The sequence below is a fragment of the Emydura macquarii genome, unplaced genomic scaffold (genome assembly GCF_026122565.2).
Source record: "Emydura macquarii macquarii isolate MOO-44397 ecotype Brisbane River unplaced genomic scaffold, CSIRO-AGI_Emac_v2 contig_1263, whole genome shotgun sequence".
Taxonomy (NCBI): Eukaryota; Metazoa; Chordata; order Testudines; family Chelidae; genus Emydura; species Emydura macquarii.
The window spans coordinates 9,941,626-9,967,641 of NW_027131400.1; the positions used below are offsets into that span (position 1 = coordinate 9,941,626).

The window sequence follows — 26,016 nt, forward strand, 5'->3', positions numbered from 1 at the left end:
TGTTCCTACATTTTTGTGTAACTTTTTTAGTTTATGGAATCAGAGAATTGCTAGAACTGGAAGCAACCCATCGCTCACCATCTAAAATGGGATTTTCAAAACTATCCGAGTGAAAAAAACACCCTCCTGTGTGACATAGAGTTTTGTCGGCATAAGCACTAGTATGGACAATGGGATACGCTCTCCCACTGACATAGCTACTGCCACTCGTTTAGGTGGTTCTGTTATGTCAGTGGGAGACATAATGCAGCTACACAAGTGCTCTGACAGCGGCACAGTTGTACTGATACAGCTGTGCTGCTGTAAGTTTTAAGTGTAGACTAGCCCTTCGTAGGACATGTTGCAATGGGATTTGGGCTGCCAAATCATTTAGATGCTTTGAAAACTCCAATGCTAATCTTTACCCCTTATGCTTTTGTTTTTCCCCAGGTGATTATAATATCTATAGTCCATCTCTAATAAATGTGCATCAAAAAGTGGCTTGGCTATGTCAAGCGACTTTATTCCACGGCCTCTTTTGTAAATTGATGTCCTAATATATTTTATATATAAAAACACTTCTCCTTTAAGTGTCAAACTGGAAAGAGGTTTCTTGGATATAGTCAGTTGGCATATTGTTCATTGGACCCTTCCTTTTCTGTCCTTGAATTCTTTTATAAGGACAATATTATAAAAGATGTCCAGGGGTTGTGTGAAAAATGTGGGGGAGGGAGAATAGGCCCCTGATTGTAGGATAGTTCCAGGTTCCTATTAACATTTTGGAGCCAGTGACAAAAAGCAGGAGACATAAGATTAATACATTGATGACAAAGAGGCACTTCCATTGGCTACAAAAGAACATCTTACGGCTGTGTTGATTTTTCTGTCACTAGGATCCCAGAGGCTTGCTGTGCCATCAACAGGAATAGCCATCCTACCACTTAGAGAGGCTCTGGAAATTTAAGACTTCATGCTATATGGATCGCTTCCAAAATTTGCCCTGGGGAATATTTTTGCCTTTTTTTTTTTGCCTTTTACTAAATACTCTAGTTGCTTTAGGGAGTTTATTAAGTACTCTCCTTTCAGAATCCAGAAATTGCTGGGCAAGCCAGCTCCACTTCCCTCTGCTTTCAAGAATTCTCCGGCAAATGGTTTCCTGTATTAGACTCAGCCTCTAGGGTGTTAATAATGCCAGTTGTTTGGCTTGAAGATTAATTTCTCTCTCTTTAAATGTAAGTCAGAGACTGATGCTCCCTGCGCTTCTGAAAATAGCAACACCTGCAGAGTATACTTGGATGGACCAGGTAGCCAGTGCTTCAACTGAAAGGAGCTCTCCTCAGGGAATGAAGACACTCTCTTATATATTCCTTTTCAGAACTCTTAAACTTCTCTTTGTTCTGTTTAAATACAGCATTCAGCAGCCTTACAATGTGATGATGGAGTGCTTCAACTACCAAAATAGTAGTAAGCTTCTGGGAGAAGGAAGCCAGCTGGGAAGAGAAGAGGATCCTTAACTGTACTTCTTTTGGCACTAATGTACATTTTTTTTTTCAGAAACCTGAGCTGTGGTGTGTTGCTGATCCCTCCCTATCCAGCAGTTAAGACAAAATGCTGTTTTCACATAGGGCTGAAGTAGTCAGTTCCCCAACTAGGACTCTCCGATACACTAAAAAAGGTTAAGAGAACCAAACTGGTAGGTTACAAATATAGGGTTCAATGTTGCACCACTGAAATCCAAGGGAATTTGGGTAGTAGGATCAAAGCTATGCAGCCTCACCACTAAAGTGGTCACTAATAACTGGCTTCCTCGTTGACAGCATCACTAGGCAGCAAGGACAGAACGGGTACAGAGGCTGAGGGGACTGCTGCAGTGCAGACTGGAGGCACTCTGGTGTGGCAGCCTGCATTCCTGTGAATGCAGGACTTCCTCTCCAAAACTCACAATCTGGCAACTTTCCCTAGAGGGGCAATGTAACGGAATTCATTCACGTCTGGAAGCGCCCCCTTGTGGCGGTGTCTGGGGATTAGCTCCACCTCTTCTGACGCCCCCTTCCTTTGTTTGTTTGCACTGTGGCCCTTCTTGCTCTCTTAAAGTCACAGTGCTCTCTCTTCATGGCGCAGCCCTCAAGGCCAGGTCACAATATAGTTTTCCCCTTACGGGATATCAAACTCCTTCCAGATCAACTGCCTTCACTAGTGCTGTGCCACTTTTCCAGAGGCTGGTAGGGGAACCAAGGCTCACCCCCTACTCTGACCCTGGGACCCTACAATCAGCAGCCAAGGTCTAGGCAATCTTAGCCCTTGCTGCTCTTTCTCTGGGCTTTTTTCTACTCTGCCTTCCACAGGCTTTCTTCCTCATAACTCCCCTGGGAAACCCCTTCTGTCAGGGATGGGATCCCAGGCCTTTTGCACTCCCTCCTCCAGTCTCCTCCTACCCACCTCTTTGTGCTCAAAGAGCGACTGCAGACTCTCTCCCTGCAGCCCCTTTCTGCTCTCAGCTTCCTGGCTTTATACAAGCTCAGCCTGCCCCTGTCCAGTTAGGCTTCTTTTTCAGTTAGTGCGTGTCAGCCAAATCTAAGTCCTCACTTCAGGTGCAGCCTATGTCAATTAGCCCCTTTGAGCCACCTTACCCCCTTCAGGGCTGGTGTGGGGTGAACACCCCATCACAGGCAGCACAAGAACTCATAAGGTTTGAGGGTTGTGAGCATGAGATCACACAAAAACACAAATACACTGGTAGTGAAAGTGGTCAGTATCTAGAACAGGAGACTGGGAATCAGGCCTCCCAGGTTCTATCCCTGTCTGAGCCATTGACAGCTGTATGGCAACACACACCAATTAAGTTCCCTGTGCCTCAGTTTATCCAGTTGTAGAATGGGTATAATAAGGACTTTAGACAGGTGTTGTGAATATCATCTAATGTCTCTATAGGCACTATAAAAGCTCCAAATATTGTATTATTACTCCTCCTCCTGCTCATCCTGCGGGACAGTGAGGAGGGCCAAGATTAACATGAAAGATGTGAACATATCACTAACTGTTTACAGCAAGCAAAAATAGCCAAAACACAGTCAATTGTATCTGATAAGGATATCCCTGACACTTATTTTACCTAGTTTTAAAATAATCAGCTTTGATTGACCCAGAGGTGGAGCTGAAATGCCTTAGGCTCTGGTGATAGCTGTCTTTGGTAGCAATTTTGGAGAGGAGCCATAGAAGGCTAATGATACTCTGTGGAAATGATGCATGCGTTTCTTTAGGATACTGTAAGTTACCCTGCCCCTAAAGGACCGCATATCTGGAAGAACTGTGGTGGTAGTGAAAGCAATGGGGGTTAATGGAATCAAGGAATCAGTAAGAGTGGGAAAGAATTGCAATACTTAATGGGTTTGGGATGGGCTGTGTGTGAGTACATGCACGTCAATGACAAAAAACTTGTTCAGGAGAGGTTTTGTGAGAAGGGGCTGGATCTCAGCTGGTGAAAATTGCATAGCTCCATTTATATGAGATGAAGATCTGGTCCAAACACAAAAAAAGTAGTTTAAATTTGATCAGAATTCTCGGGAACAGGGCTTCAGGGGTGTATATTTTCCAGTAGAAAAAAAGAAACCCTACTTCTAGATGAAACAATGACATGTTCTTTATTTGTTTGGACTTAGTATTGTATCGAGTATGTGTACAATATTTGCAGCAAAGTTTCAAAGTTGGTATTTGTAAATGACTGTGGATGACACTTCGTTGAATGTGGGGAAAAATCATTTTCAGCAAGGCACTGCCAATTAATTACATTTATTATAGATGAGGCCACCTGCTATTATTTGAATGGAAAAAGCAAAAACTTTGCCTAAGTTTTTAGAAACCCACTTACAAGTGCTGCATCATTTGACAAATTCATTCTGACAAGGTAACGGAACTGACGCTTCATGTTAAAACTCTCTACTGATACCTCTATCACCTGTTGTATCACAAAGTTGGTGTACCATCTGACTTCTAATCAGTAGTAAAGTGAAGAATCCTATTTAGAAGAGTGTGTCACATCTTCTGTATTAGTTCCACTATTTATCTTTATAAAATAGTGGTTTGTCAAGCTGTTTTCAATCATTTGGGGCCAGATTCTGCCACCGTTACGCACATTGAGTAGTATCTTACACTGAAAGTGATCAATTAATTTCAATGAGACTAATCAGCAAGTAAGGTGATACCCAGTATGCTTAGGGGTGTTAGAATCCATGTCTTAACTTATCTGGAGTATATGAATGAAAGGAATATACAACAATTTGAGAACTGTAAATATGGACAGACAGAAAGACAGGGCAATAACTACATCCTCTGTAAATTAATTATTTTCCCTGCCACTCTCAAAGCAATATAAACTTTGTTGTTCCTCCTGGATCTCAAAGATTTGTAATAAATTCCTGGAAATGTCAGTAAATGTTGAATTGAGCTTTTTTTTTTTTTTTTTTTTAAATGATAAACTAACCCTTGAATACTTTTTTTTTTTTTGGCTGTTGGAGCCCAAGGCGTTTGTGTACATACTCTCCCTCATTTATGGCTGAGTTTTTCAGTCTTTCTGTCTCTCTTTCTTTGTTATAAAGATATCGAGGTGCCAAATACATTATTTAGGATTAGCATGAAAATTTAATCTGAAGAAGACTTTGCTTTTGCCAGCCTAGGGTTTGCTTTTATTTGGAGGGCTTTTGTTGTCATCCACGCTTCCTCCCCCCTTCCCCCTCTTATTTATTTATTTTTACCTATCATCTTCCTTCTTCAGCTTCAGGTATTGTATGTAGGCTTCTGTGACAAAAAGGCACAGAGTTCTGAATATGGTCAGAATAATTTTACAGTTGGGACCATCCACGGGGGATTTCCTGTACATCTTTGCCCATGACTACAGCAGTGGAAATCAGTTGGGATCCTTCTCTACCTACAGTGGGGATCTTACTTTGAGGATATGGCTGTGGATGGGTTCAGCTGATCCAAAATGCTCAAACACCTGGATCAGTGTTCAAACAGTATCTAGTCTCATCTTTGGGGCCAGATTTAAACATTGGTTGTCAAAACAAAATGCCTTCTTCTGGCAGCCAAGCAGTGAATGGGCTACTTAGTTATTCTCTAACCAGAATTTATATAGCACACCATCAAGACCTGTGGGATCCAAAAAGTATTCATGGAATGGAAAGTCCTTAGGATTTAACCATTAAGAGGTGGCTGTTTATCAGCATACTGGTCTCTCAAAAACTGGTATAGTTTCCCTTTTAATAGCAGAGACCATCCAGGATCAGAATTGTATCTATTCCAAGCTGCCAATAATTCTATAGAACTGACATTTTCCACAGGGTGCCCCAAAAGAGCTCGATTTGCTTCCCTGTTCTGGCTCCTTTGTGCTGGTCAATTGATACAAAGCGACTGGAATCTGACGGCAGCTATCTAAGGGAGAAGTCCCCTGCTCTCAGATGATGTAAAGCCAACATGCTCCCCTCACCCTTATCTTCTTGACCAACTACACCACCTTCAAGTCTGGGTAAAAGGGGTGTGTCAAGAATCTGCTGGTATGAGGTTGGATGCAACTCCACTTCAGCAATTCTCATCTGGTGTATTAGAGATTAGTTATGTATCTGATTCAGCTCTCTTTCACTCACACCAATGTAAATCAGGAGTAACACTACTGTAGCCAGGGCAGAACCAGGTCCAAAGGGTGGAATAACCAAAACTAGGATTTCTCTTGTACTATTATGAAATAACCATAAGACTTGCTAAAAAATAATAATTTTTTAAAAAATGCAATCCAATCCACTGAATTGAATAAAGGATAGCAATAGAATTATAGTGCAATATTACAGAACAATCTGACAAGAATCAAGCTGAGAATTTTAGCCAGTGTGAAGTGTATCAGCGTTATTAATTTCTGATCAGCTAGGGAAAGCACCTCACCCAGCTATACCTAAGCAAGTCACTTTCATTTAATTTTCCTTCTGAAGACATGACAGCATCTGTACATTTCAAGATATAATTGTTGTTATCCTTCAGAGTTTTTGAAACAAACACAATCATCCTTCTGAATTACTGGCTTTCCACGACAATCTTTTGAGGTTGCATTGTTCTAAACTAATATCTCTCAGACAGATCCTGAATAATGTAAGAGGCTAAAACCCACATGAAAAATCAAGAATTCAGAAATGAAATTTAAGCTGTCAAATTTTAACTTAGTTGATCTTTATTCCCTTAATATTCCTCAAACAAAAAACATTTCATTCTAGTTCATAAAGATCATTACCTTAGAGGCCATATTGTCATTGCATGTAGTTCCACATCGATTTTTAAGTTAAAGTATTGGACATACAAAACAAACAAACATTCCAAGCAGCTATTATAAAGTAGCTATTTAAGGCGATGCCAAATAAGTGCTGTATGCTATTGCTAGTTCACGTCTACAAAACAAAAAACAACAACTTTGGACCCAATCCTGAAATCAGATCGACAGAGGTGTAAAGGTTCATCTTTGCAGATCAGACTGCAGGATTGGGGCCTGAAAGGTTAAACTTTGCTTGATGAAAAGGATTTTACCATTTTTTTAGGCCGTGATTCAGCACATCTCTAACTGAGCATGCAAGCAGCCCTACTGATATTGTAATGTAACAGCAGCTCCTGTGGAGGCATTTGTATCTGGGTATCAGTGATCTGCATATTAAAGACTCCCAAAGTACTCAATAACATAACAGACTGTCCTCTAAGTATCCCTTAATATTTTCAGAGGTCTAGATGCTCTGTTGTAGGAAAGGCTCACAGCCTAAATCAATGGGAGTACTCACGTGCATAAAGTTAAGCATTTGCTGAAGTATCTTGCTGAATCAGCGCTTTTATTCTGATTGTCAATGTGCAATGTGTTAACATTTTTTAAGAGAGTTGTTCTGATAGCCATATTTCAGTGGTTAAGAAATGATCATAGTAATACTTAAACTTATTAAGAACTCAAACACTTGAAGGCAGGATGAGAGTTTAGGGCTACCTGCTTAAAATTTCAAGCTCAGATTGACTGGCCTGAGCGGGTGCTCAAGCAGCAGCCCCGTATTACATTCTGATACACATGCCAAGATCACTGACCCAGGGTTGGCAGAGTAATATCAACATGAGTGCTAGGTTCCTGAGTCTGGCACCTTTCAGCAGCACTAAACACAATTCATTAAAAACACATTAAAATAAAATTTAAAAAAAGGGTCAGCTGTATTTAAATTTAAAGGAATTTGAAACAGAAAGAGACAGACAGGCAAGAAGGAGTGGTTAGAATGCTAGCCTGTGGCTTAGGAGATCCAGGTTCAATTCTGTGCTCTTCTGGTGTGACCTAAGACAAATGACAACTCCCTGTGCCTCAGTTCCCCATCTGTAAAAAGGGGGATAATAGCACTGCCTTACCCCTGGGGTGTTGTGAAGATACATACATTAAAGATTGTGAGGCGCTCAGATGCTATGGTAACATGGGCCATAGAAGAACTTCACACAGAGAGAAGTTACCGGTGTGACATGCTTCTTTGTGCTCTTCTAAGTGGAAAAATGACTTTGTTAAGCTAAAAATGTGTAGTCAGATTGGTCTGTACCTTTGACCAGATATGGCCCTAGGAGAGAGAGTGTCCTGTTCCAGATTTGGTTCAGTTTAAGGTTCAAGACCACATCAGGGCTAAAGATTAAGTGCTGATTCAGCGATAATGACATCTCTTGAACTGTTCTCATTAGATCTTAGTCCTACCCACTGGAAATCTCAGGAGGACAACTGTTCTCATAAGGATTTGGATTCATCTTTACCAGAATTGGAAAATATTCACCTTCCAGTTTTGGATCTGACCTGCATCCAACACTCCAGCAAGTGGGTTTACATCTGGCAAACAAAATGCAAAGGCTCCTAGATTGAAAGGCTCCTAGATTCTGGTTTTGGCTCAGTTGCATTTGAGATATGTTGGAAATTAACAAACAAAATTAAAAAATTGGTTTTTTGTTTAGAAGCCCAAATGCACAGTCATTTCCAAAGCAAGTGTCTAACAGGCATTTTTAGTAGTGTATAAAAAATGTACTTAGTGTGAATGCATGGCAGCTTCACCGAGACAATAAAATGTAATAGCAGCTCCTTTGGAGCTATTTCTGTCTGTGTGTGTCAATAATCTGCATATTAAAGAGTCCCAGAGCACTCTCTAACATGATGGACTGTGCACGAAGTAGCGCCTAAGTAGCCCTTAACACAATACGCAGTAGGAACTCTAAAAGCATTATGCTTTGCTGTAGAAAATGTTCACAGAGTAAGGACTTGTGTCCAATGGACTTTTAGTGTATTAGTTGAATCATTTTAAAACTCAATTTCATGCAGTTTAGTCCCACTGAGGTTAAATATGATTTGACTGGCCAGCATGGACAAGGCTGACTGCCTCATTTAAACCAATTTTATTAATTGTCTAAAAAAGGCATTTTAAAATAGTTAAGCCAATATAGAGTCAAAGATGCAAGATGAACAGGCCTGAAGCCATAATGTGGACAAAGCATGAAAAGGGGAATGGCAAATGGCAAAAAAATAAAGTAAACCAAAACCATTCTTTGCAGTATTGCTAGAAACAGCACCTTTTTATTCCATAGATCTGCTCCTTGTATGAATTCAGTCAGACTTCTGTGTGGAGTCCAAACTGCTATTGTGGGACTTGGATCCAAGATGATGAAATTCAAGTGAGAAGAACTGATCTTGTGAGTTTTTTTTTTTTTTTTAAAAAAAACAATCTAGAATTGCTTGCAAGACTTTGGCCCTCTTGTACCCTACCTTAACCTGGATCCGAGCAGTGCTTCTTCACCTGCCTCTAGCTGGAATACAGCTAAGTACTTTTTTCTTCTTAAGAAACGTTGTGAACAAAGTTTTAATACACAGCAAAGCCTTTTCAGTTTAGTTTAGAGTCATGAATCTATAAAATGCCCAACTAGATCTTAATGGCTTTGGTGGAATTGTAAGCCTATTATGTCAATTACCCCTACAAATTTCAGGGATTTCCCAACAGTATACATGTTATATACAATGCAATAATTAGGCACACAGTAGTTCTTGCACTACTGAATTTAGTGAGAGTTCTTACCCCCAATAGGTAAAATTGTAGCTGGCTGTTTGAAATTTGTGCACACAATAGCTGATATTCATAGATTTTAAGTCCAGAAAGGACCATTAGATTCTAGTCTGAGCTCCTCTGTAACACAGGCTATTAAATTTCACCCAGTCGCCCCTATGTGGAGTCCAATAACTTGTGTTTGGTTAAAGCATCTCTTTCAGAAAGGCATTCAAGTCTTGATCTGAACACATCAGGAGATGGAGAATCCATCACTTCACTTGGTTGTTTGTCCCCATGGTTCATCATCCTCACTTTTAAAATGTGTGCCTTATTTCTAATTTGAATTTCTTGGCTTTAATTTCCAAACATTAATTCTTGTTATGCCTTTATATAGAGCCTGTCTGCACTACTGTATATCCATCTTCTAAAATGTCTAAAGTTGATGTGCAATAGCTCTCAATGTGAGCCTTAAGTACAGTGGGCCTGATTCCTGTCTCACCCTGGTGTAAATCAGGAGTAGCTCTGCTGATTTAATAGTAGGAGTAGTCTTTAATGGAGTTACACCAGTATACAACCAGAGTCGCTGAAAGAAGAATGAGGCCCAGTCTGTGCTAGTAGACATAGCTATGTCTAGCCACATGTCAACAAAAGGCCTTATGAACATCAAAAAGAGACATAAGTCACTGTAACTATTGTTGCCCCCAGGATTTCAGAAAGTATAAATGACAGTGGGGTGAGAAGTTAAGGATGGAATTAAACCTGGATTTGTGGTCCACCATAGGCTTCCCAATATTGCTTTAATATAGCTTTTGTTTTTTAATAAGACTAACGATAAAAATGTGGAGGTGTGAGAAGGAGCATCTTTCCTGTCCTCTGCTTTGAAAGGTTTTGGAAACAGTGGAACAGTGCAAAAGCATGCTGAACACTTACGTTATGCCAGCAGAATTCTTAATGTACAATAATGATCACTATGGGAAGCATAATAACTTTAAATGGGAGCTGACTTTGTTGCTGCATTCAGAAAATAGCCGATAGTCTGATCGATGGGCCATGAACCCAGTGGAATTACACAAGAGAAGAATTTGGCCTGTTTTACCTGGGAGCTTACAATGTTTGTTTCAGGAACAAAACATAATATTTACCCTTCAGAAGTAAACAGTCTAGGAATTCTACTTGTTTTGTTTTTCTAGTTTCCCAGGTACAGGCTTCTGGCTTAAAACAGCATGCTTATAAAGGATTGATTCAAATTAGCTCACACTGATCAGCATGTGTGCTCAGAACATGCCGTGTTCCTTTTGGATTGCTACCTTCCAAAAGAGTAAACTTTACTATTTGTTACTAAACAGTAGAGATTTTTATTAATCAGGGACCATCGTACCTGAAGTGGATTTGGAGAAGTGAGTGGAGATGGAAGGCCATGTCCTGGTGACTGGTTGGGTTTCTGAGGGGAGTTTGAGGACTGCTGGGCTGGCGCTTGTTGGTTCTGGGCCTGGGGCTGCGTTTGGTTCTGCTGTTGTGGAGGCGGCGGCTGCTGCTGTTGTGGTGGCTGCGATTGTTGGGGTTGTTGTGTCTGCTGAGCTTGTTGCTGCTGCTGGCTTGTTTGCTGCTGCTGCTGCCCTTGTTGCTGCTGCTGCTGTTGCTGCTGGAGCTGTTGAAGATGCTGAAGTTGCTGTAGCTGGGAATTCAGGGATGAGGTAGCTACAAATTAAGAAAGTAAACAGAATTTATACACGATTCAGCTCATGTACTCCAGTGTCACTGACTAGGTGAATTATACACTGGACCAAATCCTGGTCCTATTGAAGTATATGGCAAAACTCACACTGATTTCAACCTGGCTAGGCATAGGCCCATTGTGAATAATGCAGGCAGGTTCCTGCAAGAGTTTAACAAATACTTCACCAAGAAAACCAGCATTCAGTTTTGCTAGTGTAGCTCTTTGTTCCAATCCTGACCCCACACAGAAGTCAATGGTAAAACACCCATTCAGTGAGCCCCAGGTTTCACCCAATGTGTACATTTGGGGCCTGATCGTGCAGTCTTTCCTCAGACAAACCTACCCATGAAGTCAGTGGGAATTTTGCCTGCCTAAGGACTAGAGGACAGGGCTGATGAAATGCCGTTACACAAACCATAGCAAGATTTGGTGCCACTACACAGAGAAAGAATCAAGCTTATAAAATAAAGCATTCACTGAAAAGATGAACAATGACACAACAAAGCTGTAACATTGACACAGGGGTATTTATAAAGCAGGTATCAGGAGATGAAACATTAGGAGTGATGTTTTTTGTGCAGCACCTTCGTAATAAAAATACACAATAAAATGCACTTGTGCCTCTGCGCTTCGAGTCCACCTTATCGTTCAGTCTAAAAGCTGTAAAACTCTTGTGAATTACAGCAGACCTGGTCTACATAGCACTCATCTGATGGTGGCACAAAACGTTTTCACTAGTTTCGTGACCTCAACCAAAAGCATCAGAAAATGGGGGGCTCGGTTCACCCTACTGGCACAAAGAAGAGCACGTGGTATCGCCTACTGTCCGTAGGGTGTCATTAGTCGAATGGGAATCCAGCTGCAGAGAAGAGCACACAGTGTTTGCGTGGGGGACTTCATAAGAGGAGGACAACTTTAAGTTGCATCCAGGGCTTCATAGAAACTGTGCCAGCAGCAGCTGCTCGGAAGATTCATTGAATCAGCGCATGTCCCAAGTGTCCATTTATCTATGTTCAGCCACCACTTTTGGAGCTGTACTGGCTGGCATCAGGAGCCCAACAGACAGGAGGTTATAAGTGTCATCTACTGCTACAGCCCGCCTTCCAGAGGGCCTTTTTGCCACCGGGATGTTCCATCCTGGGTTGTACCAATGGAAGCCAAAGTAACCTTGGAGTGACTCAAGCCTATTAAAAATATAATTCACATTTCATAGCAAGAAACATTGTTTACCAGGTTCAACTGTAGATTTGTCGAATAAACAAAATTGATTTCGCTTTCTTTTCATGCTGACAGCCCTATTCCAGCTCTCAGGTATGTGTGCCCTACAAGTGACCCTGAAGTTTTGGTGAGATTTCTGAAGCCACTGGGCAGGTAAAGGGGCATAAAACAAAATAAATGGGTGAGGAAGAGCAGGAAACAATAAACCACATAGGATGCATGGTGGAGTGGACAGCATGTGGGAAGAGTCTTTATCACCCTATTCATAATTTATCTGCAATAATAGAAAGTTATTCTTCAATCAACAAAGAGAATCAAAGCCTTAATAAGTTTTTACATGAATTACAGTCATGTATGTATGACACCACAAAAGCAAACTGAAAAGGAAATTAAATTCAAGCTACATCAAGGGAAAGTGAGGACTTGGAAGAGAAGGAGTCACTCACCAATCGAAGTTACAAGTAAATCAATTTCTGAGATAGCAAATGTAACACCTGCACTGGATGTAAGATGTGAAAAAGCTTGAGTAGAAAAACCCGACTGGAGCCTCTGGATGCTATAATGATATAAATATTTACTACTATTTACTTAGACGCCTAAGTTTGTTGTTTAGGGTAATTGCTGAATGTAGCAAATGATGATGAACAAAACAAGGACATTCAACTTGGAAGATGGCACGAATACTATCAAGATGATATGGAGAGCATTGAAAGTGGAGAATGTGGAGAATAAAGAATGCTGCTGCCAAAATATACCCATTACTGGGCTATTGGAGAGGACAACAAGTAAATGTTTAATGGAAGCTAAACACGACAAAATAAAGAGAGAGAGTGACTATCAAATTAAAGGGGTTTTACAGTACACCAGGCAAGACACATCAACTGGGAGCAGTAACAGTATGCTCCCACCACTTTAGAGTACAGAACCATGACTCAAAGTCATGAGAATAATAAAAAAAAAAAAATCTAAGATTTTTCTACTAGTATATGAAAATGAAGAATGGAGAGTACATGCATATTAGAAGGCAATTCTGATTCCATTATATGCAAATACAGTTAGCACTAACACAATCTGCAAAAGATACAACATTTATATGGGAGGAAGGTACACTTGCTCTAGGGTGTATTCAATCTACACCAGCCTTTTACCTTGCACAGATTACTTCCCCCTCCACAATGGCTCAGCTATGCTGGCCATGAGGAAAGCCAGAGTCAGGGCTCCACCTACTCCTTGTCCCTACCTGCTCTTTCCCCAGCCTCCTTCTTGGAAGCTGCCTTCCTCCCTGTTCTACAACCTATGATGTACTTAGCCAATACAAGGGAGTAAGTATGCATCTTACATATCCTTACCCTATTGTGCCTGTGGATAGAATGAGCCACAGCCTTGCCCTTGAAAGGCTGAACAAACCCCAAAATATTGTGACTTTACCCTAGAGGAAGTGTTTTAAAGTGTGTCTGGAGAGCAAAATAATGGTAAGCCACACTTTTTAGTAACACATTGGGGAACAAGGAAAGATGGCGATGGTACAATGGCAGGTTTCACAGGGTTCTGACCATACCAATGTGTAACAACAGAAATGCCCTAAAGTTGGGCTGGTTGCTTTATGGTTGAGTTTAAAATGTGAAAAATATAACATTAAAAGAAATACAATAAGAACCATTGTTAAAGTTAAAAGTGGCATTGTCTGGAGTTCTTAAATAGTCACCTGGGAGCAAAGGCAGGACAATAAAGAAAAGAAAGGCAGAAAAAGAAATGAAGATATTCAACATGATAAAACAAATGAATGGAAAGGTTCAATACAGTGCCCAAATTACAGGGAGATGTTTGTGACGGAGTAACACAAAACAACTCGAATACTAATATGTTAATAAATATTAGTATTAATCTTTTCCTCACAGAACGTATTATTTACTTTCAAAATGCTTCTTTTAATGAAATGTGACTTGTTGCCAAACAGCAACAGAAGCGCAACTGAAGTAACAGCACACAATCTAGGAAAACAGATAATAGAATGGATATTAAACTCTTTGCTTAAACTGAGGAGGGTACCACCTGAAGAGGTAACATTTCTTGAAATCTATTAACTTTCTTGAAAGGAGATTGTCGCTTGTGACTAAAGCAGTGACTTCACACCCTGCAAAGAAGTAATTTAATTTGATGAAATGACTAGCCAAGCAGCTGATGTCTTCCTATTCACACCACCTCCATTAACAAGCTGCGCATTAGGCCAGCTTTCACACTGTACTTTTTCAAATTAAATCTTCATTAAAGTGTTTTCTTGACGGCATACTTTACAATGCAGTACAATTTAATTTTCTATTTCACGAACATTTCTACCTTCATGTCCTCACTTCTCCTTAACCCAAAAAATACAGAGACAAAAGTCCATAAGGGAGACAAAGCCAACCAAAACCCCTCTTGTCTTATGCCTTATAACTTAGGGCCAGATTCTGATACCTCTGTTCATGCTGAGTGGCACCATAAAATCTAGTGGTTAAAGCACTAGCCTGGGCTTAGGAGATCCAGATTCAATACCCTGCCACACCACAGATTTCCTGTGTGACCCTGGGCAAGACACTTAGTCCCTCTGTGGCTCAGTCCCCCAATGGGCATAATAGTATTTCCCTGCCTCATAGGGGTGTTGTGCCGATAAAGACATTAAAGATTCTGAGGTACTCAGATATTATGGTAATGGTAACCATACAAATACCTGAGACAGATATTCCATGATACTCTCCTAGATTCTGACACATCTACTCGCCTTGCGGGTGGGAGGGAGTAGAAACAAGTGGAGAAGGAGGAGGCCAGAGCTCTTACACCTTTTGTCTATAGGCAGTCTGAGTGACTAGGGTTAATCAGGGAGATGGAGCCTTGAGAAGATGAGCAAATGTGAAGTTGACTTGAAGATTTTTTTAAGGCTGTGAGCACCCAGTCCACCTGAAACTGTCAAAGGTTGAACTGATATTGGCTTGCCTGCTGAAGCTTTCCTTTCAGTCAAGGACTAGAAAAGCTCTTGATTCAGAACTCTGTCATTCAACACTAGAATGGAAACTCATTTGTCCTTGCTGGTAAGGGAGGCGGTCATAGAAGGAGATAACTTTCCAGAAAAAGGGGCCAGCTATCGCACAAGCTACTTAGATAAATTCTTGTCTATTTGGAAGAGGTCTGTACAAATCCTCTCTGAAACAACACAATGTCCTACTAAGTTATAAATTACACTGAAGAGGTAAAATTGGTTTTCTTAATCTGACGCTGACTTTTTCACTGACTAACAAACAGATGTGGAATTGGAGGAAGGACTCTTGGAAACAGAACTGCTCTTGTACTCTCTGAAATTCCATGGGGTGCCAAAGCTCAGAGGCAAGTGACAAGCATCAGACAGGTACACAAATCATAAACGCTAAGGAACGTAAACAAACTCTGTGAGCAATACAGGATTTAACTGAAAGCAATCAATACAAGACAAACCCCGTTGTTTATACTCCATATGCAGTTTGTGAGAGGCAGTGTGATCAGGAGTGAGCATGGGACTGGATGCCTCCACCCCTCCACGGCAGTGAGTCTCAGAGCCCTGGCCAACAAACTTGGGCTCACAGTACAGGGCTACAAATAACAGTGTAGATGGTCCCACTCGAGCTGGAGTCTGGGCTGTGAAATCTGGCAATGGGGGAGGGTCTCAGAGCTGGGGTTCCAGCCCAAGTGGGAATGTCTACTCTGCTATTTTTAGCCCTGTCACATGAGCCCTGCAGCTGCACACTAAGCCCAGGATCTTACGCATATTTCAGCCCAAGTCCCCCTTCTGTCCACACGCAAATCAGACTGACTTGGGTCAGCCAGCACTCAGGACCCTGGTCCTAGGATCCTGCTAGGAACATGGGTCAGACCCTGAGTCACACTGAGACTTACCCCCAGACACTCTGTGTCTCACTGTCCCCTCTCTATAGACATGTAAAACATAACATGTATTTACCTACTGCACAGGAATCTTATGATGATTTATGTGCTAACTATTGGCTAGAACTTTGATAATAAGTTTGAAGTATTAATTTATTTCTTCAGAACTGTATAATATTTTTATCTAAGATTAAAAAAAAATCAAATCTCTGCAAAAATGTCCTAAAGAAGATCCCTCTTTTCTATCATTCAATAAAAAAACATGGTAAAATGCATCATTTTAAGGAAGAGATATGTTTAATGAACTAATATTTTCTATATTGTATCTAATCTGTAAACAAGGGGGAGAAAAACCCATGGGAACTGTATGTCTTCTCAAATTCTCTTAATGAAAAATGCATATTGAAATAATGCTATGTATGAATCCTAAGGAATCAGTTCCAGCCCTTTAGGAAAAGGAAGCTGGTAACATGGATTTATGCTTATAGACATAATGAAACAAAGCTGGCTTCCAGACTCAAGTCTCTTCATTGAGAGTACAATATGATCTTGTCGTACTACAAACTAGTTACGAACATGGGTGGTACAGTAGCTGAGGCTCCCCTCACCTCCAGTTTAAACGGTTAAGCTTTTACATCCCTAGTACAGTTGCAATCGCCCTAGCGTGGAACTGGTGTGCATGGCCAGGGCCCAAGCATAATTTTTTCGGACCCAGTACAAACTTGTAACATGGACCCCTCCCACACACATACCCATGAGGGTTGCAGCCTGGGCCAGGCCCCCCAGAGCCTCCGGGTCCCCGTAAAGTGTACCCTTTGTCTGTGCGTGGTAATTATGATGGATCCTTAATTGTTGTCATGGCCTGGTAAATTTCCTGAGGGAAGGTCATACGTTTTAGTGATCACCACTTTATATGACAGGTTAACACAAAAACTCTCTCAGGGTAGAAAAACATTTAGGGACAGATTTGTACCTGTGTGGCACAGCTTAGAGTAAGGGGTGCCGTGGAGCCATACTCTGCCGGGGAGCACCCAGCCTTGCCTTTCTGATCTTCCCAGTGCCCCTGCTACTACATCCCTTAGTGGAGGCGTTGGTTCCACACTAGTGCAGAAGGAGCTCAGGGCCTAGGTTCCTCCATGCCCCCCCAATTCCCTTTGGAAACCATATTCTGCCTGGCCCTTATGTTGTTCATATAAGGTGGGGAGTGGGGAAGGCTCCTTTCATGCTTCTCCACTTTTCCTGTTCACCCATGCAGGAGCATGGCAGGTGACTTTAGCAATTAAAGCTGATGCAAATGGGCCAAATTCATCCATGATGTAACCATGCTGAAGGCAATGGATTTACACCAGGGATTCATTCTGCTCCATAAGTCTAGGGAGAGAAGGTCTGAATCATTGCTGTAGCAGGAAAAATGGCACAGGCTCTGAAAACAGTCATGGTACCTACTATATGTACGCAGGTCCCAGTTCTGTTTGCACTGACTTCAGTGGGAACAGGAGTAGGGTCTCAATTGTCATGATTAGTATATTTCTTCAAAAGTCCAGGCAAAAAGAAGGGCTCTGAGTGTCAATAGCAAAAGAAAAATGTATAAATATTTTTCCTAGCAACTGAAAAAAAAATTAACAAAACCACAAAAGCTTAATTTTTAAACTGAGACCCATATTTAATATCCCATTCACAATATAAATTCAGATTCCAAAGATCTCTCAGTTCTAAGCATAAAATCAAATTAGAGCTCTTGTAATTCAACTTGTATCCTGAATTTGTTCCTATGAATGAACTCCACATATTGTTCAACTCTGTTTGATTTTAGAGAGAGAGTGTAAAGAGGAAAAAAAGGATTATAGGAGTTCGAAGGAATACTTTATTGTTACTTTTCCCTAAAGCCTCATATTTACATAATTGTGCAGATGTTATACAGTGACTTGATGTGATGTACAATTGACTAAAATGTAATGCAATGTACAACAGACTAAAAAGAGAAAATCATACATTATATACCTTTTCTTATTTGACTGGGCACAGAAATCGGCTCTAGCTGCTTTTAAAGCCTAATGTCTTTTTCCACTTCCCCAATAATGGAGAATGGATTTACATTGCCTCAAACTAAAAAGTGTAACTAACTTAAGCATCTGGGCTTGAGTCTGAGTTGACATGACCTGCTTTTTCCTGTTGTTTCTCTTTTAATGAGGTATATCCTTCCTCTTCTTTGAAACAGATTTCTGAAGATTGAATGCACACACTGAATAGTCTAATGCAGGCCTGTGTTTACACTCTTCCCTACTAGGTAATAAGGAGCAGGTTAGCCATCTACCCACTATATTTTTTGCATATGCTTCAATTTTCCTTTTGAGGGTTGTTTTATATATGTTAGCATCTGGTTAAAAAAATAAGGAAAGGGTGGCACATAATGGCTCAAGGGATTAGTAATGGAATACAAAGTGTATTATTTCTAAATCACTAATTCAAATCCAGTCTGGGTCGATAAAGGGAACAAAAGTCATTGCATTCTGAGGGTTGCAGAGTGCCCTACATTATATTAAATGAATTGGGTATCACCTAGCATATATACTGTTTGCACTTGGAATAAAGTCACTAGGTAGACTCTACGTAAAGTATTAACAGTCTCAAAAATACTAAGCGGCAACATCATAAAAACACCACTATAGGTGTCATCAACTGACACCTTTATTTGCAGTTTCAGTCAGGAAGCTAAGGATTGAAAGAGCGAGGGGACCAAGTCATCTTCTTATGCCAAAAGATGAACCTTCAAGGTGAAGAAAGAGCAGAATGGGGAAGCTTGCATTGCCAACTCTGCAGATATAAAGAGGGCTTCACTTTCCACTGTTGTCAAATTCAGAATCTTTCATGAGCACTAAATTCCCTTTAAGGATTATAGGCAATAAAAAAGGAAGTATTAAGGAGGAAAGCATTATCATTTATCAGGTGCTTGTGGCGTCTCAATATTTTGATGTACACTGGAACTTCTCTGAAAAATGACTACTGTATTAAAAAATAAACCTGACATTTTCTGCTACCAAACTTTAAGTTGTACAATACCACATTGGAATCATCAAAAAAGTTCTAGCTGGGGAGGTGGAAGTAGGCGATAGGGCAAACGTATTTTGAATAGTTCCTGCTTTGAGATAATCTAGAAGCTATTTTCTCCTTGTTTATGACAACATTTGTGACTAAAGTTCCTTGAGAATATTGTAAAAATTGCATTAACCTATTTAAAATGCCCAAAGGCAAGTACAAGCCTGAGAAATCAGACTTTAATAAGCCATTTGCTTCCTCAACTCAAATGGGACCTCATGTCCCATACTGTACAAATGGCTGAAACACCATCCTGAATACTGGTCTCACCAAGGCAAGAGGGATCCATCAGGGAATCATCTTGGGACTTTCACGCAATGATAAACAATTACAAAACCTCTGTAACATTGTTTGAGGGCAGTGCCAGGGCTTAAATCACCAAAAGAGAGGCACCAGGTGTCAAACACAGGCAGCAAACGTCATCTAGATCTGGTAGGCTCCAGATTTTGTGAACGTGAAAAATCTTTTGTGAAAATGTGGACCCCTATCAAACTTCCGTTGAAGCACAATGGGTCAAATGCAGGAGTAATGACATCAGTTCTCTCTGGAAGCCAACAGGCAGTTTCTGCCTGAATAAGGGCTGCAGTATTTGGCTCAAATTGTTTAATGATAGGAAAGTGCAGTGTCTGAAACATCATATACAATAAAAGACTATGCAGGTGTATGGTATTCCTGCCTGCTGGACAATGAGCTCGTGAAAAATATTCATCCTAGTGATACAAAGGAGAACCTATTATTTCTTGGGAAATTCTGCAGGATTCCTTCAAAGAAAAAAGTTTATAGGGAAAAGTTGGAAGACAGAGAGAAAAAAAATCCACTCCAGGACCAATGGAACCAGATGTGAGTTTTCAAAGCTATTAGGACATGCCATTTCATGGGAATAACACGTTAGTCTACTAGAAGAACAGTGCACAAATACATACAGAAGCAGAGACAGGAATCTGTGATGGATACATTAAAAAATATTGTTATGACCCACCCACAAATAGTGAGAACATAATGAAAAAGTATTTAAAAATAAACAAAGCCCAAATACCTCGAAGTTACTTACTCTTCTCGATTTCCCACTGCATTCTAGTGTCATTTTGTCTGTTTTTTAGGCCCTAATCCTGTAAACTGCTCCCTGTGGGCAGACCCTTAGATCCAGGCAGAGCCCTAACAGGGTCACTATAACACCACACAGGTGTAAGGGTCCACCCAGCCTCTGCAGCTTGCAAGATCAGGGTCATGGACAATACGCTCTTTGGGACAGGGGATGCCTTTATCTTTGTGTCTTTGACAGCACTGAATACACTGTCAGCACTAGACAAATAAAGAATAAACAAATAATTAAGTAAAACAGAACCTTATAGGTGAGGGAGTCGTTACATGGTTAAAAAGAATATGCAGAATTATACTGTGAATGCTAATTAAGTTTATTGGAAAGGAGATAAAACCAAATCTCTAACTATGTCCTTGCCTACACTAGTGGCAGCTGTACGGCTATGCGCAGCTACGTGCCACAATGAAAAGCAGGCTTTGGCCACACTGGTGTGTTGTTACACGCGTCAGTGAAAGGTTCCGGAAGGAAGAAAGCAGGGGAAAGTTCTGGCACTGAGCTCTGGCACTGGGCAGACAGTGGAACACTACACTGCTAAAAATAGGCACTGCATGGGCACATAGAGAGGCATGTAGGGTACATACCCTAAGTTTCTGGCATGTCTGTATTCTCCTTTCCTAAACTGCCTCATCGCCTAGACTGCTATTTATATCTGTGATAGGAAGACATGTAGTGTGTGTACTCTACATGCCGCCGTAAGTGTAGACATAGTTTATTAGGGATTAGGTTGAGACCTTCAGGAGGGGCAGATTACTCCACATCTGCCTACTGCAGGGCTTCTTGAACCTTCCCCTGAAACATCTGGAGCTGGTTACTGTCTGAGACAGGACACTGGACTAGATGGACCTTGGGTCTGATCCAGTAAGGCAATGCCTATGATCCTGTGAGTTTCCCAGTGAAACTACAAATAGCTCATACATTGGACTCATTTATTTTGGAAGACAGGGGATTGACAAGAAAGAAAGTAAGTTTAAAAAAAACCATTCTGTGGACTCACATAATGATGTTGGCGGCTCCTAATAGACACCATGGCAATAAGTGGGCACTACATGCACACAAAATATGTACCACTTTTAATACTATCACTTGTAGGTTATAACTTTTTCCTCCTTGTCTGTTTCATGTTATAATATTGATGTGGAGCTAGGATATAAATTCCCATGGCGCTTATAAAGACTACAGGCCAGACTGTGCCTTGAAGGTGGCAAGGAGGGTGCGTAGTCCTGTGTGCCTGGCCATTTCCACTGGCAGGAGCAGTGGAAATAGGGATGGCACAAGGGCCGTGGCAAGAGGAACTTCCTGAGCTGTCCGGAAATTCCAAAAGAGGATTTTGCATGAGTAGAGACGGTATTCCTGCAACGCTGAATTCTGTACTTGTCTATGGCACATAGGTCTCCAGACAAAAATATTTATCCAGGTGCAGCCATAGTATTGCTTCTTTTGAAACATGAGAAATTATTAGAAGTCTCTTCAAAGAGAGTCTTTGAAGTGAGTCATGTTTTCTTAACTAAAAGTGAAGTTACCGTAAGTGAAACATACTGTTTTGTACAATACAATAGAAGAACAGATCAAAGTGTTTGGGAGGGTTTGAAAGGTTGGCCTTGAAGCTCAGCTAGTGGAAGAGTCCCGAGAATGACAAAGGAGGGTATCACTTCCCATCAACCTTGACCAAGATATGTAGCAGAGGCTACTGTGCCTCAGAGATGATTTGGTATGATGAGATGCTTTTACCCTACAGACTTTCATTATATCTGTGTTCTCTTTCATTTCCTATTGTCAATATAGGAAGTTTCTGAAAGTAAGAAATAATTGAGTAAGTGGATCTTTGTTTAAATATTTGCGTTGTCATTGGGTTTTTTTTTTCATTCTGTATATGTTAAGTAGCTTTAAAATAAATGACAACCTGTTCAAAAGCAGGGACTGGCTCTGATTTGGTGGTTGTACAGTGCCTAGAACCATGGGGCCCTGGTCATGACCACGGCCCCCAGATGCTACTGCAATACAAACATATAATAATAGTGTATTAATATGCAGTGGCTAGTCTCTAATATACTACATGCTCTAACACACCTACAGAGATGGAGACTGGAGACAACTCCATGTATGTATTCAGTACTCAAGTTTCAAAAACCGGGGGATTCCAAGGTGGCTAGAGAAGCAGGCTAACAATGATGAGTGCAAGCCACTGAATAAAGGAAGAAGGCAAGAATGTGTATGTAACAAGGAGCAGAGAAAACACTGGTCCAAAAGTATTCCATTCCTTATAGTTAATAAAGTCATGAACAGCAAGTGGGAAGTACAGATGCAAAACTGAGAGAGGCAGTTCCATTTCCCTACAGAGCTATGCAACCAAATTAGCCATTAAGGTCTTGGATTTGAGTCCAGACTCATCAACACAGAGCTGTGCCTTCCCCATTATAATCTCTAACTTCCTTTGTGTCTTCCCCCCATATAAAATTAAAGGCAAAGCGGCAGATTGGGCAAAAGAACAAAGTAAAACAAAAAGGAAACATAGTATTATTCTTCTGTCCAGAAGAACCTAGAGCTCAGTCCTACAAGCAGCTGAATGCCTTAATCCTACTGAAGTCAACAGGAGTTGAGGATACTCTGCATCATTCAGGAGATGCTCAGAACCTAGCATGATCAAACCTATAATGCCGATCACAACTACACTATGAATTCAGTTAGAAAAAAATTAGAACAGGAATGAAGAACAGTCTGATGATCATTCAGTATTAATTATTTTTTATATGACAGCCCTCAGCTCAGATCAGGTCACTTTGTGCTAGGTGCTGTACATACAACATGGTAAGACACAGTCCATACCTGCTCCAAATAACTTTATATTTCAGCACACAAGACAGAGAAAGGAAGTATAATGCCCCATTTTACAGGTGAGGGATTAAGCACAGAGAATTTAAATAACTTGCACAAGGTTAAACAGGAAGTTTGTGAAAAAGCCAGGAAGCAAACCCAGATCTTGAGAGTCCCAGACTCATCACAGGACCTGCCTGATTATACACTAGCTTGTGGCTGCCCCATATAATGAGTCTGCTGTCTGCCTGTTAGTAACTTTATTTTACTTTCCCCAGCTTTGTCCACTTGTTTGGTTCATTTAATTTACTATTGTATGTCAAATAAAAACAAGGCAAGCAAGTGCAAGAAGTGCTTTGTTTAAGGGGCTAGGTCCATCCCTGCCTCCCCAAAACATTCTGCAACACCACCGGCTGATTTTGTTTGTCGTTTGCAGTTATTCTTGGGTAGTTGTAAGTGGCCCAATGATTTTCCTCTTCGGTTTATTTTATTAATTTCTAAATAGATTAAAAACAAAGTCTAGCACTGGCTGCAACAGCAGTTCTGGACCCTCTTGCTGGCCACACCTTTTCTGCTGCAAGAGGAACTATCGCTCATGTCTTTATTTACAATAATGTCAGAATGGACATGAATTCAAGAGGGTGGGAAACTGAATTCAGGCCTCTCCGGCTGCTATGACTCACCCCCCTAAGATGTTATTGCTTTGGGGGCTCAGCAGAGCGCTTCTGTACCTGGCTTCCTCCTGACCCCGGGTTTCTCAAATTGTCTTCCCTGCACTACTTCTCAAACAACAATGAACCGAATGCTCTCTGAGCCCCTATATGCCTCCACCTACCCAGCTTTGCTCAGCAAATAGAGGGTATGATTCTTACTGCCAAAATAAGTGCTTCTGCTACTGATATAAATACAAATTAACACAGTAGTGAGAATTTTTGTTTTAACAAGAGGTACTGTATCAGTGTCCAGGGGGGCAGTCATCAGTAAAGGTAGTCACAGTCAACATTACTGTAAACCTATTGGCTTAGTCTTTTTTTGTTTGGATCGGACGTGTCTCTTTCTGCTTGTCTATGGTCACCTTCTGGGTGGAAGTTAAAGATGCTGGCCAGATTCTGCCTGCTCCTCACACAGGTGAATAGTGGGTGAATAGCCCACTGGTTGTGGGGTGTTGTGGGGAGTGACCCCTGGTGTAGCCTGCACAAAGACAGGCAGAGTTCCAGTCCCCCTGCACTTGTCTGCCTGCTGCAGGTGCTCCTAAGGTGGTAGGACAGAGGCAGCCCACTTGCACCTGAGCATGGAGCATGGCAGAGCAGCCTGCTCATAAAGGAATGTAGTAGAAGGCATGGTCCCTTTTGTGCACTAGGGAATTAATGGATGTGTTCTGCCTCCCAGTGCTCCCCCTACAAGTGGTTCTGCACTGCCCCTCTGAGCTATGTCCAACGGACACATTCTAGTCCTTTTCAAAAAGAGTAGGGCATAGGGTGACCAGATGTCCTGATTTTATAGTGACAGTTCCGATATTTGGGGCTTTGTCTTACATAGGCGCCTATTATCACCCATCCTCTGTTCTAGTTTTTCACTTCCTACCTGGTCATCCTAGTAGGGCATAGCCCCTGTATTTTACTCATCCTTCCTTCTCTTAATAAGGTTAGGCTATCCAAAGCTATGTGTCAGTGTTGGGGAGCCCAGAATGGCTGCTGCATTTGTCTACATAGTCACTGCAATACCTAATTCACTGCTTTGCAAATCCTGTCAGGATTAGTGTTGGATGAAGTTTTTTGGTTGAAACTTTTTTGTGAAAAATGCAGATTCAATTACACTGATTTCACTGAATTGTCCATTTAAAACAAACAAAAAACTCAAAAAACTGAAACGTTTGTTCCAAATTTTCAAAATGAACATTTTGATTTTAAGATTTCCTTTAATTTTATTAAAAATTCAAAAACGTGTAAAAATACTTGAAATCCAAATAATATGTTTTGTTTTTGTTGGAACCAGGCATTTTGTTCAACCTGAAACAAATTATTTCTTTTTGATTCTCTGAAAATTTTGAAAAAAATCATTTTTCGTTTGATTTGAAAACAAATTTTTTGTGACTATTTGAAATTGCCAATGAACCAAAAAATCTATTATTTACCCAGCTATACTCAGGGTCCCTCATGTATGAAAGACGCCATTTAACATTGGGTGCTATTCTATATTTCATATGGCTTAGTTCCCAAGTATACCACAAAGAAGCTATGAGGAATTTGGGTGAACTGAAGGACATTAAATACAGCTAAATCTTCCCTTTGCTGGCAATCTACAAGTTTCCCCAACAGAACTGATTAATAATTTTTAAATAAAAAAGGCTACACAAACATTTAATAAAGGAAATTTCAGTTAATAATACATTCATTTGTGTTGGGTAAGGCACTCATGGAAGAGAAAAAAATTCAAATACCAACAGATGGCAGGCTCGCAAATTGAATGAAAAATCATTTATTATTACTATCCAATGTACTAATTCAGGGGGTAAGTTTGTTGCTTTTTTGTATGTGCTGAGTGGTACCTTATTATGCAAATCAGTAGGACTACTTGTGGAATATAGCACCACTCAATATAAGGGAGGCAAAATTGAGCCCTGCAGCAATGATGTTCCAAGGAGCTCACAGGGAGCTAATCCCCAAAGCACTCCTTTAGGCATTACGGGCTTAATTTTAATAATTAGGATAATAAAGGATGGTTTTAATTAAATGTTCAGACCTGTATGTGCTTTACCGATTACTCAGGCGCTAGCTGCAGTTTGAAGATGTTCTGCTCACTGCTTTGTTGCTTGTGTGTAGCCTCTACCCCTCCCTCTTGAACAAATCAGACAAACTGCACACACGTGTACACAAACAAACACACCTGTATGCACACAGAGATATACCTATAAACCATAGGTTTATTAGCAGCCACAGTGTGTACCTATAAACACACTATGGCTGCTAATAAATATTAAAACTTTGGTTTTAGTCCAACCTGAAATGAATATTAAAAACCTATTCTGATAATAAGTCCTATAGAATTTAATATGGATTAAACCATTACAAATTTAATATAATTCTGTAGAAGTTACTCTAAAAATTATAATATTGAACAGAGATGTA

The 26,016-nt window shown here is 40.7% G+C and overlaps 1 protein-coding gene across 1 annotated transcript in view; it reads right to left on the bottom strand.

Moving 5' to 3' along the window:
* The window catches only part of POU6F2 (POU class 6 homeobox 2), a 362,572-nt gene that overhangs the window by 99,181 nt on the left and 237,375 nt on the right, over window positions 1-26,016 (bottom strand). Inside the window, exon 5 of the mRNA XM_067550434.1 lies at window positions 10,429-10,748. Within this exon, the coding sequence (XP_067406535.1) occupies window positions 10,429-10,748 (320 nt within the window). The remainder of the gene's footprint in view (window positions 1-10,428; window positions 10,749-26,016) is intronic.